This window comes from Chiloscyllium punctatum, chromosome 1 (genome assembly GCF_047496795.1).
Source record: "Chiloscyllium punctatum isolate Juve2018m chromosome 1, sChiPun1.3, whole genome shotgun sequence".
Lineage (NCBI taxonomy): Eukaryota > Metazoa > Chordata > Chondrichthyes > Orectolobiformes > Hemiscylliidae > Chiloscyllium > Chiloscyllium punctatum.
In genome coordinates this window covers 145,729,206-145,743,522 of record NC_092739.1, presented here as the reverse complement: position 1 = coordinate 145,743,522, position 14,317 = coordinate 145,729,206, and the positions used below count along the sequence as shown (strand labels likewise).

At 41.5% G+C, this 14,317-nt stretch overlaps 2 protein-coding genes across 2 annotated transcripts; one reads left to right on the top strand and one right to left on the bottom strand.

Moving 5' to 3' along the window:
- Positions 1-237: 237 nt before the first annotated feature.
- Positions 238-7,330, top strand: LOC140481059 (progonadoliberin-2-like). The gene is made up of 4 exons (XM_072576662.1): positions 238-412; positions 2,744-2,919; positions 5,424-5,507; positions 6,825-7,330. Exons 2-4 carry the CDS (start codon positions 2,782-2,784, stop codon positions 6,861-6,863), a joined length of 261 nt encoding a protein of 86 aa, XP_072432763.1. The 5' UTR covers positions 238-412; positions 2,744-2,781; the 3' UTR covers positions 6,864-7,330.
- Positions 7,189-12,454, bottom strand: LOC140481052 (neurophysin 1-like). The gene is made up of 3 exons (XM_072576647.1): positions 12,302-12,454; positions 9,525-9,729; positions 7,189-7,456 (listed from the first exon to the last, which is right to left on the bottom strand). Exons 1-3 carry the CDS (start codon positions 12,419-12,421, stop codon positions 7,401-7,403), a joined length of 381 nt encoding a protein of 126 aa, XP_072432748.1. The 5' UTR covers positions 12,422-12,454; the 3' UTR covers positions 7,189-7,400.
- Positions 12,455-14,317: the final 1,863 nt, after the last annotated feature.

The following is a 14,317-nucleotide window of genomic DNA, read 5'->3' as shown; positions in this document are numbered from 1 at the left end:
ACAACCATGAAATGCTGTTGGGAAAGATTGAGAGAAAAGTTCTAACTCTCGATCAGTAAAGATTGGCAACTTTAGCTCACATTGGCTCTAACCTCCCCATGTAGCTGCATTGGTCATACTAATGTGTAAACAGGAGGACTCACTCTCCAGGGAGTGCTATAGTGTAAACTCTCAGGCTGGAAGACGCACAGTGTTTGGCACTGTTTGCACACGGTCACATTGTATTGATCAGACTTCATTATGCAGGATGATTCTAAATTGAAGATTTTACGTTTATCTCAAACACCAAAGGTTACATTTATGTTATATATATATATATACATGCTGTGTGTGAGAGAGAGAGAGAGAGAGCTGAGTAAACTCCGACTGGTCTACTGAAAGAAAGCAAGCAAAAATCTCAAGCTTCTGACAGGTGAGTCCTAATTGTTCCAAGTCTTTGATTCATTTGGATATAATTATGTCAAGTTTCTTATGAGTGAAGGAAGATTATAAGGTTTGCTGACTGAACATTGTTTGTTTATTTAGTGTTAAGGAATTTCAGATTTGTAATCCACTAATAATTTAATAAATGCATTAATTGTTGCACTTTAGGGAAGAACAATAAGATTGCTTTCCAATATTTTTGTTTCCAAAGTGCTTTTCATATCAAACAGGCATCATTAACATTTATTTGTGGGTGAATCCTCTGTAATTTGTAATTTCACTATCTCTTAAAGCATGTTAAATGTTAAATAAATAGCTCGGGTTAAATGAATTGTTCGGCTTATTATTAACTATTTAGCACGTCTTGTGACTCTTCTTTAAAGTACCATACGGGAAATCGCAGCCAATACATTTAAAATGCCGGTGTAATCTTGAAAGATTAATTCAGAAATTAAATATTGAGAAACTTGATGTTCATCTCAGATGTGATGGCAGAAATCAAAAGCCATGTTTTGTGAAATTTATTCTCAAGATACCCAAAAGATTTCACAATACTCCAAACTACAAATGTGAAGTAGAATTGACATGGTTCCTGACTGATGCACCTCCCTGAGCTCCCTAATCTAACCCTAGCCATTGGTTTCTCCATCAATGACTGTAGTCCCACCTTCAAGTCATGAGAGTTCATTTTCAAATTCTTTAGAGTACACTTTATAATGACACTTTGGGAAATGTTGCATTGTTGGAGATGCTGCCTTTCTACAGCTGTTTGTTCGACTGGACCAAAAATCCCCTAAGGCACTCTTCGGGACAGAACGAATAGAATTCTATCACATTGTCCTGGACAACTTTCCTTTCTTAACTAACACTAACTAAAATATAGATTAACTCGTCATTGGTTTCAGTCGCTATGTGTGAGCTAATTAGAATGGTGGCATCCCATACAATCTGAAATCTAAGCCTTTGTATTTCTGCTAATGAAGTTCAGGTCTAGCAAATGACCCTGATCTCAGCAAGCTGCTTATTTAGTTGATGTAAATTTCACATAACTTCTCCTATCTCATAATAATGAAATGTTTCACACACTAAACCTAGTTTCACACCAGGCTAAACCTGTTCACTGAAGAAGGGAAGAAAGAAATAATATTTGTATAGTACCTTCCACGATATCTGGACATTTTGAAAATACTTTACAAACAATAAAACACTTTTGAAATGCAGTCACTTCCATGATGTGGGAGATGCTCCTGTTGATTTCACACACGTATTAATATCCAGATGAGGTTGGCTCAGTTATTAACATTGGCCAGGACTCATTGTGAGAACTCCCTCTTGCTTCTTCAAACCATAGAGTTAATGCGGCTCAGAAGGATACCAAATGGCCCACTGAGTCCATGCTGGATCTGTGCAACATAATCCAGTCAGTCCCGTACTCTGGCTCCATTTCAGCATTGCCTTACAAGTTTATTTCCCTCAAGCTTCCATCTAATGTCTTTTTTAAGTCGTTCACCATCTGTGCAGCAACTCTCACAGGCACTGAGTTCCAGGTTATTACTACTCACCAAACTAATAGGTTCTTTCTTCCATCTTCCATACTTCTTAGCTAAAACTTTAAATCTGTGTTCCCCCATCCTCTGTACTATTAACTAGTAGGAGCAGTTTACTCTTGTCTACCTTATTTAAACCTGTCATAACATTGTGCAGGTCTTTCAATTCTTTCTTCAATCTCCTCTCCTCTGAGAAAATAACACCAGCGTCTCCAATCTAATTTCATATCTGAAATCTTTCATCTAATCCTTCATCCCTGTAACTGATCTGATGTAAGTGTGGGGAAGCTGATACCTGAATTGACTACATCTGAACAGGGCTGGGATAAATATCCTTGCAGGGAGATTTGCTAATGTTGTTGGGAAGAGTTTAAGCTGGGTTGTCACATTGCAGGGTGGGGAGAGGAGAGTAACTGAGGGCAAATTCCGCGCAAGGAGAGGAAGGCAGAAACTTAACGAGAGACTGAAAAGCAGAGGAAGTAGAGGTTAAAAATATCTAATAGGACAGTGGATACAACTTCAATACTAACGTTCAAAAGGCAATTGGACAAAAGTTTGAAAAAGGAAATTTTGCAGCTTTATGGGAAAGATGGGGGTGTTTAACAGGAATTCTTTAGGAAGGGACCAGTGCAGACTTGAATGTGCCAAAATGACCTCATTCTATACCATTGTATTTGATAACCTTAGGTATGCCTTCTTCAAATCGTCAGTGTAATTGGACATAATCTTTCAGTTTCTAATCAATTACAGAGACTGACTTGTTTTCTCACCAGTTCTACAACTGGATAGGCGGCTGGTCCACACCAACATAATGGCTTTCCAGAGAAACTTGCATTTCCTGGTATTCCTGCTGCTGATTGTTAACGCTCAGTTTTCCACAGCCCAACACTGGTCTCACGGTTGGTATCCAGGAGGGAAGAGAGAACTGAGTCTTTCTCGATCTCCAGATGTGAGTCCTATTCTCTTTGCATTCTTTAATCTTTGCTAAGATCCCCTAACTTCTTCCTGTGATTCTAATAACCAAGAAGGGGTTAGGGTAACCTTTAACTATTTACATTTTTAAAGTATGTCACATAATGATATTCTTAAGACATCTTTATTTCCAGTTGAAAGTCCTGAAATATAAACCCATAAATCTGAAATTGCCCAGTAAGGTCAGGTGATGACTGTGGTGACAGAACAGTTAACATTTCATGCCATTGACTTGTCATCAGAACTGGGATAAATTAGAGATGTGTTGGGTTATAACCAACTACAGAGGCATAGAAATGTGGGAGGGGTTAACAGCTCTGAGCTTTATAAATTGGTGATATCATCAACCTGCTTAAATTTAAAATTTGTTATGATCAGTCAACCAAGTGGGACTAGTAGGATATTGGTCGATCCACTGTGACATCATTCATAACAGTACTGTTTGGAAGGGAGTTCCAGGAGTTTGATCCAGTGACACTGAAGGAACGGCAATGTATTTCCAAGTCAGGGTGATGCGTGACTTGGAGGGGAGCTTGCAGGTACTGGCATACCCAAGTATATTGATCCAAGCATGGACAAGGCAGTTGAACTCAAAAGATAAAGTTGGTTTGAATAGACTTGACATGAAGGAAACATTTGCCCAAGTGTGGTCATCAAGGAACAAAACTAGAGTCAATACAAATCAGAGAGAAAACACTTTACCAGTTAGAGTCATGCCTAGTGATTGTTGGAGGTCAGTCATCTCAGCTCCAGGACATCTCTGCAGGAGTTCCTCAGGGTAATATCTTACACCCAACCACCTTCAGCTGCTTCTTCAATGGTCTTCCCTACATCATAAGGGCAGAGGTGGGGAAATTTGCTGATGACTGCACAATGTTCAACACAATTTGCAACTCCTCAGACACTGAAGCAGTCCATGTCCAAATGCAGCAGGACCTGGAAAACTTTTAGGCTTTGGCTGAAAAATGGCAAATAAACTTTGCACCACCCAAATGACAGGCAATGGGCATTTTTATCCAAAGAGAGTCCAATCATAATCCTTTGATTTTCAATGATGCTGTTATTGCTGAATCCATAACTATAGACATTTTAAAATTGCCATTGACCAGAAACTGAATTGGGCCAGCCAGGTGTATAACAGCAGCTCAGAGGCTGAGAACTCTAATGAGAGTTACTCACGTCCTGACTCCCAAAGGCCTGTCCGCCATCTACAAGGGACAAGTCAGGAGTATGATGGAATATTGTCCACTTGCCTAGACAAATGTAGCTCCATCAACACAAAAATCGCAATGTCTTCTAGGACATTATTGCTGAACAAAGAGACCTTGGTGTGCAGTTTCATTGTTCCTTGAAAGTGGAATCCCAGATAGACAGGTTAGTGAAGGAGGCATTTGATATGCTTACCTTTATTGGTCAGTACATTGAGTATGGGAGTTGGGGGAGCATGTTGCAGCTGTATAGGACATTGGTAATTCTGCCCTCAATTCTGGTCTCCCTGCTATTGGAAAGAGTTTGTGAAACTTTGAAAGGGTACAGAAAAGATGTACAAGCATGTTGCCAAGGTTGGACAGTTTATCCTCTAGGGAGAGGTTGAATATTTTACTTGGAGCACCAGAAGCTAAGGGGTGACCTTATAGAATTTGATAAAATCACGAGGGGCTGGATAGGATAAATAGACAAGGTTTTTTTTTCCCCAGGGTGGGGGAGTCCAAAACTAGAGGGCATAGGTTTAGGGTGAGAGGGGAAATATTTAAAAAAGGACTAATGGAACAACTTTTTCATGCAGAGGGTGGTGAGTGAATGGAATGAGCTGGCAGAGGAAGTGGTGGAGGCTGGTCTAATTACAACACTTAAAAGGCATCTGGGTGGGTATATGATTAGGAAGGGTTTAGAGGGATATGGGCCAAATACTGGCAAATGAGATAGGATTTATTTAGGTCAGCATGGACAAGTTGGACCGAAGGGTCTACTTCCATGTTGTACAATTCTATGACTCTATTGCTCTATAACTTAGCAATCCATTTGGTTGATACCCCAACTATTAGCTTCAGCATTCACTCCCGTGACCACTGATACACAGTGGCAGTAGTGTGTACCATCTACAAGACACACTGCAACAGCTCTCCAAGGTTCCTTTGACAGCAACATCCAAACCCATGACCTCTACCACCTGGAAGGAGAAAGGCAGACCTATCCTCCCTCCCCCCCCGATTTGTTTTGCCTCTCACCCATTGCCTTTTCTGTTCTGTCAGCTACGTAAAATTCATCCAGGTGAAAGAAATTCTCCAGTCAAAGCCTAATCAAAATTTGATTTAACTGAAGCAATACAGTCAGCTGGTTTTACTCCAGACCGCTTCAGCTAAAGAAAGAGGAGATAATTACTCTGAAAGAGCATGTTAAGGGGGTGAGGGGAGAACTAAGCGGTGGTCAAAGCGAACTGCGCTGCACAAGTTCATTTGAATGTTCCTCATCATTTCCCAGGCTTCAGAAGATATCAAGTTATGTCAAGGCGAGGGTTGCCTGTTGCTGCAACGTCCACGTAAAGGTATCATAAGGAGCATTGTGGTAATTAGAACATTCTTATTTATTCAGGAAGCAAGAATGTTACTTGAAGAAGCAATATAAAAATTCCACCTGTTTTGGCAATTAAGGGAAGGCATTGTGAAAACACTACAAAACCCCATAAGGGTTACAGTGCCCCGTTGATAAATTTCACAGGCATATCCCTCAATTATTGGATTTTGTTTTTGTTGAGTTTCACTTGTTTGGGAATTAAGTAAAAAGGGCTGCAGTTAAATGAGAAATTGAGATTCTTAGAGCTGAGAAATTTAAGTAGTGATTTAATGCATATGTTTAAAATTGAGAGTTTTCAAGAGAGTATGGGAAAACTAGTTCCAGTGGTAGTCAGGTTGGTGACCAGAGGATGCAGATTAAGGTCAAAAATTGGCCAAAGAATAATAGGGGAGATGCACCAGCATTTTATTGTCTGCCTGAAAAGACAGTGGAAGAAGACTAAACAGTGACGTTTAAAAGCGAATTGAATTAATGCTTAAAAAGGAATAACTTCTCAAAGTTCAGTGTGAGGTAACATGGGGGTGAAATTAATGGGATCAATCTTTCAAAATGGGTCAAATGATGGGCTGCATCATTTCTTTTTGTGCTATATCATTCAGTGAGTGTGCACAGTTAGGCCAGAATCAGTGGCCAATTCCTGTGATTCTGGATCTAAAGGTTATATTGAGAATGAGAGTTCCATCGTAAAGAACTGTGTGTATGCATGATTTGGAATTATCCTTAGGAGAGTCATAGAGTCATAGAGATGCACAGCATGCAAACAGACCCTTCGGTCAAACCCGTCCATGCCGACCAGATATCCCAACTCAATCTAGTCCCACCTACCAGCACCCGCCCCATTTCCCTCCAAACACTTCCTATTCATATACCCATCCAAATGCCTCTTAAATGTTGCAATTGTACCAGCCTCCACCACTTCCTCTGGCATCTCATTCCATACACAGACCACCCTCTGTGTGAATAATAAGATTATGAATGACTTTTATCTTGAAAGTGTAATGTTATATCCTCAAAGGAATATAGAAAACTTTCTCCATTTGGGGAGAGAAAGAGAGAGAGAGAGATTCTTATGTTTGGCTTGAGATGATCACTACACAAGGTGACAAGGCAGCTGTCCTCCGTCTATTTTAGCTGATGGGATACATAAATCCTTAATCCTGCACCACACTGTAGTGATCTAACCAACTGAGCTTTATATTGAAAATAGATTGTAAGAATATCGAGATCTGGACTTTTCTGGATAAATATGAATTATAGAAGTTTGTTCATTCTGCTGTTTTACCTCCCTTTCTATGTTCATAAAATCAGATGGATATGTTGGTGCAACAGATTCAGAAGAAGAAATGAAGGCTGCTTTGTTTTCAGATTGTCCCCAGTGTAAATTATAATCTCATCAAGCTGACCTGCCTGAAGACATTTTTCCAGAAATATGATTTTAAATTCTGCAACAAGTTTGTGTCAAAGATCCATCTCTTGTACGTGGCTTGAAGACTGTGAAATGGTGCTGTGAGGCTGTTACGGTGACATCTGTGGAAACACCACAGACAGACTTCTCTTTCTGGTATTTTAGTTTCAACCTTGTAAAATGAAGGGCTTTATTTTGCCATGTATTGATAACACCAGCTCTCAAAAGCCAATGCTTGAACATGAGAAATACTCAAGAAAAGAGATGAAAGGTTGGTGTGTTTTATTTATTAACTGTTTTTCCAACTTTTGACATTATTTTGCAATACACTAAAGCAACTGTACATGTCTGAAAATCTTTACAAATTATTGTTTCTCTCTATTTTGCATTAAAAGATTATTGTATTCAATGTATGTGGTCATCAAGCTTCATTGTTTTGGGTCTTGCATCAGTAATCAGCATTTCCCCAAATGTACACATTATTTGGATGGGAAAATGGTCCTGGTGTCACACGTGGAATCCATGGCACAGCTCTCTACAATAGGGGAACAAAATAACAATTGATATGTATACTAACATCACCATCTCCTTTATTAATCGCAAAGGACATATTTACAGATCTATGCAAGGCACCTAGAATACATTTGTTCTGAATAAGCTCACATAAGAAAACAACAATAAATAGGTTCATGCAAATCACTTAAGCTGGGAAGAAGGACAAGATCATGAAAATTATTCCCATTTCAGCATTAAACCTGTGCTGATTGATGTAAAGGATTTTACTGCTGTAGTGTGGAATGTTGTATGTTCAGTGGGATTCAGGAAAGGTCAAGCAGAACTTCCTTTCCTCTGCCCAACAATGTCTTTTTAAAATGATTTTAGACAATGTGGGTGTTGTTAATGTGGCCAACATCTGTTTTCCATTCTGCAATGCCCTTGAGAAAGTGTTGGTGAGCCACTTTTTTGAACTGCTGCTGTCTTTCTGTGGCATGATTGTACAAATTTGAATAGGGCACTCAGTCGGTTCAGTGGGAAGCTAAAAGTTAGCCACAGTACCTTGGGTTTAGAGTAGGTCAAGCCAGGTAAGGGTGGAAAACTTTCTTCTTTACATTAGTGAATCACATGAGTTTTTAAAATAATCGATTACTTTCATGGCCGCTATTAACAAAATTAGCTTTCAGTTCCAGATTGTATTCATTCATTGAATTTAAATTCACCAGACTATTGGTAGTATTGGAATATGTTCCCACAGTGTTAGCCTTTAGATTAATGACATTTATACAGAGATTTATACTAATGGAACATCTCTCAGCTTTACTTCTGTCAGCCAGTGCAGACTTGGTGATATTTTTAAGCTTGACGAAGGTGGAATTTTTCTGTTGTACATCTTTGTGGTTGTCTCAGTGACACTTCCAATCCTGTGCTAAGTGCTGAACCCTGCAATGCGCTATCATAGAAACCCTACAAAGTGGAAGCAGGCCGCTTGGCCCATTGAGTCCATACTGACCCTTCAAAGAGCATTCCACCCAGACCCCTGCCTTTTCCCTGTAACCTTGTATTTCCCATGGCTAGTACGCCTAATCTACACATCCCTGGGCACTATTGGCAATTTAGCATGGCTAGTGCACTTAACCTACACATCTTCAGACTGTGGAAGGAAACTGGATCACCCAAAGGAAACTCGTGCAGACATGGGGAGAACATTAACAGTCACCCAAGGGTGGAATCAAACCCAGGTCCTTTGTACCACAAGGTGGCAGTGCTAACCACTGAGCCACCAATGGCCCCACACTAGTCTGTGGGTCAATGAAGATGAAAGGCTGGAACATTTACAACCACAGGAGATGAACTTGTCCCTGCCAACCTGGTTGGGTTCTGAAACTGGGAGTCTTCTCTTCTCACTTTCCACAGCATCAGGATCTAGATCTAACCAAGAACATGTAGATAAGTTTGGCTTTGCCCACTTTGGTCATTAATGTAAAGGAGTGAATTCTGAACTTTTTGTTATACTTTCCACCCAGGAATTTTATAAATGCATCTCCAAATTTGTTTCTTCACTGAGGTACTTCATAAGAATCCCTACAGGGTGGGAGCAGGCCATCTGGCCCATATCAACCCTTCAAAGGAAATCCCACCCCACATTTCCCCCGGCCAATTCTGTGTGTCTCTGGACTGTGGGAGAAAACTAGGCCCAAACATAGGGACAATGTGCAAACTGCACACAGACGGTCACCCATGGGTGGGATCGAACCCAGATCCCTGGCACTGTGAGGGCAGCAGTGCTAACCACTGTGCTATGTCACTTTTGTGCCCTTTTTTAAAAAACATACAGTATAGATGGTATTCCTATCAGATGAGCTGCAAGATGATTTAAAAACCCATGTCAATGGAAACCTCCTGGAGAAAACATGTACCTAACTGAAGTCAAATGGATGCAGATTAATTCTGATTACAGAGGATGAGAGACAGGATGACATGATATGTAAGCGACTGTCTCACCTACTCGCTCATCACTCGCTCACTCTCACACTCCAGTCAAATCTAACTTTATGAAGTAAGACCCATCTTTTGAATAATCTAGGATTGATGAGCCAATTACTCACCCTGTGTACAGCAGATTCCAGATGAAGCACATTTCCCACCGTTGCTGCCGCAGGCTCTGCCACTGGGTTCACAAGGAGACAGCAGGTAATCTTCCTTCTGACACCTCAGGGTCTCCGAGGTTCCAATGTAGCAGCCAAACCCCTCTCCACAGCAAATACTGGCTCCAAAGCAATGGCCGCTGTTGCCAGGACCACATGACAAGCACTAGGAAAGAATAGAAAGGCAGGTTATGCCAGTGGAGGCGAAATTACACAGAGGAGCTGCAGAAGCAATTTTTACATTTAACTCTTGAAGCCAAATCGCAAGATTGCATGTTTTGTGGAAGAACAGACATTCTTGTGTCAACTGTGTTTAAACTCTGCCATAGTTTCATTGCTGATGGAATGGGGTTACTATGGAGGAAACTACAGAGTCATGTTTGTGGTACAGCAAATTCCCAAAAAGCTGCAGTGAGTTCAGTGATGCAATAATCTACCGTAACGTCTTTGTCAAATAGTACCCCCATCCCTTTGGAGCCTTGGTTTAACATCAACCAAAGATCCGTACAAACCTCTGGCAAAAAAAGGCAAATGTCAGCTGCAGATCCAAAGCTGACTGTCGTGTACTTGTTGAATAAATATGTGGGCAAACCAGCTGGCTTTTCAGGACTGGGTTGCCAGGGTTCTGGAGGTGCATATGCACCTGAGGACACAGAGGGATTGCTTTATTTTAAGCTGGTCCCAACACTCAGAGTTAGAGAAATCTAGAGACAGGGCTCAATCCAAAAACAGGGAAAAGTGGAGTGAGGGTAACACAGTGGTTAGTACTGCTGCTTCACAGCACAAGGGACATGGAGTCGATTCCACCCGCGGAAAACTATCTGTTTGGAGTTTGCACATTCTCTCTGTATCTGCAAGGGTTTCCTCCCACAGTCCAAAGCTGTTCTGGTTAGTTGCATTGACCATGCTAAATTGCCCATAGTGTCCAAGGACGTGTGGGTTAGTTATGGGAAACGCAGGGTCACAGGGAAGGTCTGGGGTTTGGGATGCTGTTTGGTGGGTCATTGTGGGCTTCTTGGCTGAATGGCCTGCTTCCACATACCAGGGATTCTATGATTCTCTGACTGCCTGGGGTGAGAAACTTCACACTGAATTCAATGTTTGTATCACCTGAGTCTCAAAGAGTGTTGGAAAGGGTTATTGGTCTAGTGGACACTGCTTTTTAATCTTCCTCAGTGATTGACCAGTGCTATCCATCCTCATGGAACTGAGCACTAACAAGAACCACTGACCTCAGGAGGATGAGGGTATGGGAGGTAAACTAAAGATGAGAGAAGCAAACTATCATTGTGAATGTCTGTTCCTACGAGTGGACAGGGAGATTAACTGAATTCAGACTTTCCGATCCTTGCCCTGGGAAAAAAAATACTAGTCATTTGCAAACTTATTAAAGACTTGATAGGTTAATGCAGCAATCCTGACTCTATAATTAATCCAGTTCACTGCCCTCTTGGTAATTAGGAATAGGCAATACATGCTGGCCTAACCAGCAACACCCATGTCCACAACAAAAGATCAGAAAATACCACGTACACTGTGAGCTGAAATGGTTGAAGCAGTATTTGGACACTCATTCTGTGGTCCATAGTGTGTCTGTCATACAGTCTCCAATGTATTACAGCACTATTTCTCCAAACATCTGAACTTGGTTGGACTGTAACCTGAATGTACCCTAGGAAGGGAGGAGAATTGGAATAGAGGATGTGCGAAAGAGTCTTTGTCACCGATTGCTGATCCCTTAGCATTGGATTGGTCCAAGATCTCCCCTTCCTACATAAAGGACAGAGCTGGTGACATTTCCTTTTCAAGGATGCACTATGGCACTGGCTGAGTCTGGGACTGGGAGTTGGACAATAGAACAGTGCAGCACAGGAACAGGCCCTTTGGCCCACCATGTGGTCTCCTGAATGCTAACCAGTGACTTAAGAAGACTGGCAAACCTGAGGCAGATGAAAATTGTTCGCAATGGTCATGACCTGAGAGTAGACTCAATAAGAACTTTTAAAAAATAAATTAGATGACTCATTGAAAAGGAAAATAAACAGGGAAAGGACAAGACAGTGGGAGCAACTGGGGCTCTTTTGGAGAGTTGGAACTCGGTCCAATTTCTTTTAATGCATCATGGGCTTGGGGTACTGCTGATGAGGCAGCATTTGCTGGCCATTTCTAGATACCCCTGAGAAAGGCAATTGACACCTTTCTTCTGTACTGAGTCATCCCGTGAAATGTTTAGGCAGAATAGGTAATACATTTTCGTGGAATCTCTCATACCCAGAAGAATCAATTCAATACTGTCCTATGAAAAACTACAAACAAAGGTTCGGTCACTGACCCAGAAATTCAAGATCTGTTTCCAGATCACTAAGACAGGTCTGCCAGAGAAACCTTAGGAATGTTAAAACAAATGCTTTTTACCCAATTTACCTTCACCCCCTTCTGTCTTTTAGAAATGAAAAATATTGGAGATGGGGTTAAAAAAGCTGCTTAACTGATCAGGGAAGTATTTGATGGAACCTGCTGGGATATGTCTAACCAGAATTGGCAAATTTAGAACCTGTATTCTGTTCAAGATTTGTATACAAGCTACGTAATGAAATAAATCAGAATAAAAAAGGAAAAACAATGCACTCTGGGATTTTCTACCATTTGTTGTCCTCTGTCTGGATTCTTAATCTAACAACAGAATCAATAGTGCTTTAAAATATCTTGACAGAAAGGCAAAGAGAGTTGCTCCTTACCTGTCTGATCTCCATGTCCATGATCGATCGCTTGCCTCCTACAGGGCAGTTGTTAATGTAACAAGCTGAAGTGAAGCAGATGAGGAAGAGCAGGCAAACAGCAAGGTAGACAGACTGCATGGTGTTCTATCTGTTGGAGCTAGAGCCAGGAAACCTTCCAAACTGCACTGACCGTCTCTGAATCCTCACCTTATTTATACTCTCCAACAATCATTCCCAGTACAGAGATGCTATCATCTTGCTAATTTAGCACACACTGAATATATTTTCCAAACTTTTTTAATGAGCAGATGTATAGTGCCACACACGATTCACCTGAGGTCATTCCATAACCTTGATGAATGTTTTATTTTTGCAATTAGTCAAAAAAGGAAATTAATTTAAATGAGTACAATACGTTTGTATATCTGAATATCATTTTCCAATTAGATGTTACTTCTTCAGAACCTGATGCAAGAAGGTCATATTTCCTATTGTCCCTTTGGAAATGTTTGCTGGTTCTCTATCTCTAGGAGTTTCCAAAGTCTGTGTGCAACATGGTCTGTTAACAATTCATACCACATTGGAGACTCGGCAATGTGGCCTAAACTCAACATGAAGTCAGGTAATGTGTAATCCACAGTCAGCATAGTCCCTGCCTCATTACATTTTTAATGTAATGTCTGAACTCAGAGTTGTGAGGTGATATTTTTTCAGGACAGCTGAAAGAGGACAGGCAGGCCCCTTCTGGAAAAGTAGTTCCTCAGGTAGTGTTCTTCAGTTACTTTATCAATGCCTTCCCTCCATCGTAGGGTCAGAAGTGGGTATGTTCGCCAATGATTGCACAATGTTCAACATCATTCATGATTTCTCAGATACTGAAGCAGTCCATGTCCAAGTGCAGCAACACCTGGACAACATCCAGGCTTTGGCTGACAAATGCCGAGTCACATTCTGTGGCTCACTGGTTAGCACTGCTGCTGCACAGTGCTAGGGATCCAGGTTTGATTCCAGCCTCAGGCAACTGTCTGTGTGGAGTTTGCAAATTCTTCCCCTGTCTGTGTGGGTTTCCTCCCACAATCCAAAAAAGATGTGCAGGTCAGGCGAATTGACCATGCTAAATTCCCCCACAGTGTTCAGGGATGTGTAAGTTCGTCAGAGGTTAAGGTAGAGTAACAGGGTAAGGGAATGTGTCTGGGTGAGTTTACTCCTTTAGAGGGTTGGTGTGGACTTGTTGGGCCAAATATCCTGTTTCCAACCTGTAATGATTCTATTCTATTCTATTCATGCCACACAAATGCCAGTCAATCACCAACTCCAGTGAGACAGAATCTAACCACCGCCCCTTGACATTCTATGACTGAACTCCCACTATCAATATTCTGTGGGGTTATCATTAACTGTAAACTCAACTGGATTCACAGGCTAGGAATACCGCAGCGAGTAACTCACCTCCTGACTCCCCAAAGTCTGTCTACCATCTACCATCTACAAGTCAGGACTATGATGAATTATTTCCCACTTGCCTGGATGGATGCAGCCCCAACAACACTCAAGAAGCTTGGCACCATCCAGGATAAAGCAGCCTGCTTGATGGGCACCACATTTACAGGCATCCATTCTTTCCACCACTGAGGCTGAGTAACAGCAGTGTGTACTATCTGCAAGATGCAATACAGAAATTCACCAAAGCTCCTCAGACAGCACCTTTCAAACCCACAACTGCTTTCTTTGAGAAGGACAAGGGCAGAAAATACATGGAACGCCACCACCTGTAAGTTCCCTTCCATGCCACTCACCCTTCCCACTCCCTTTCCAACATGACCATCTTTGGCCTGCTCCATTGCCACAACAAACCAAACTGCAAATTGGAAGAACAACACCTCATTTTCCGCCTGGGCAGCCCACAGCCCAGAGGAGTCCACACTGACTTGTCCAATGTCAAATTAGCGCCCTTCTCATTCCCCCGACTCCTTTCCCAGCCCTTACCCTTCCCTTCCACTGCCCCCTGCCACAAACTGGATTCATACCTCCCAT

What these genes read in the sequence shown, in the direction of transcription:
- LOC140481059 (XM_072576662.1), top strand. Translation starts at nt 2,782, where the DNA reads ATGGCTTTCCAGAGAAACTTGCATTTCCTGGTATTCCTGCTGCTGATT. An exon ending in GTCTTTCTCGATCTCCAGAT is followed by an intron (nt 2,920 to 5,423) that starts GTGAGTCCTATT and finishes ATCATTTCCCAG; the next exon opens with GCTTCAGAAGATATCAAGTT. An exon ending in GTATCATAAGGAGCATTGTG is followed by an intron (nt 5,508 to 6,824) that starts GTAATTAGAACA and finishes TCATAAAATCAG; the next exon opens with ATGGATATGTTGGTGCAACA.
- LOC140481052 (XM_072576647.1), bottom strand. Translation starts at nt 12,421, where the DNA reads ATGCAGTCTGTCTACCTTGCTGTTTGCCTGCTCTTCCTCATCTGCTTC. An exon ending in TGGACATGGAGATCAGACAG is followed by an intron (nt 9,730 to 12,301) that starts GTAAGGAGCAAC and finishes ATTCTTTCCTAG; the next exon opens with TGCTTGTCATGTGGTCCTGG. An exon ending in TGGAATCTGCTGTACACAGG is followed by an intron (nt 7,457 to 9,524) that starts GTGAGTAATTGG and finishes CCCCTATTGTAG; the next exon opens with AGAGCTGTGCCATGGATTCC.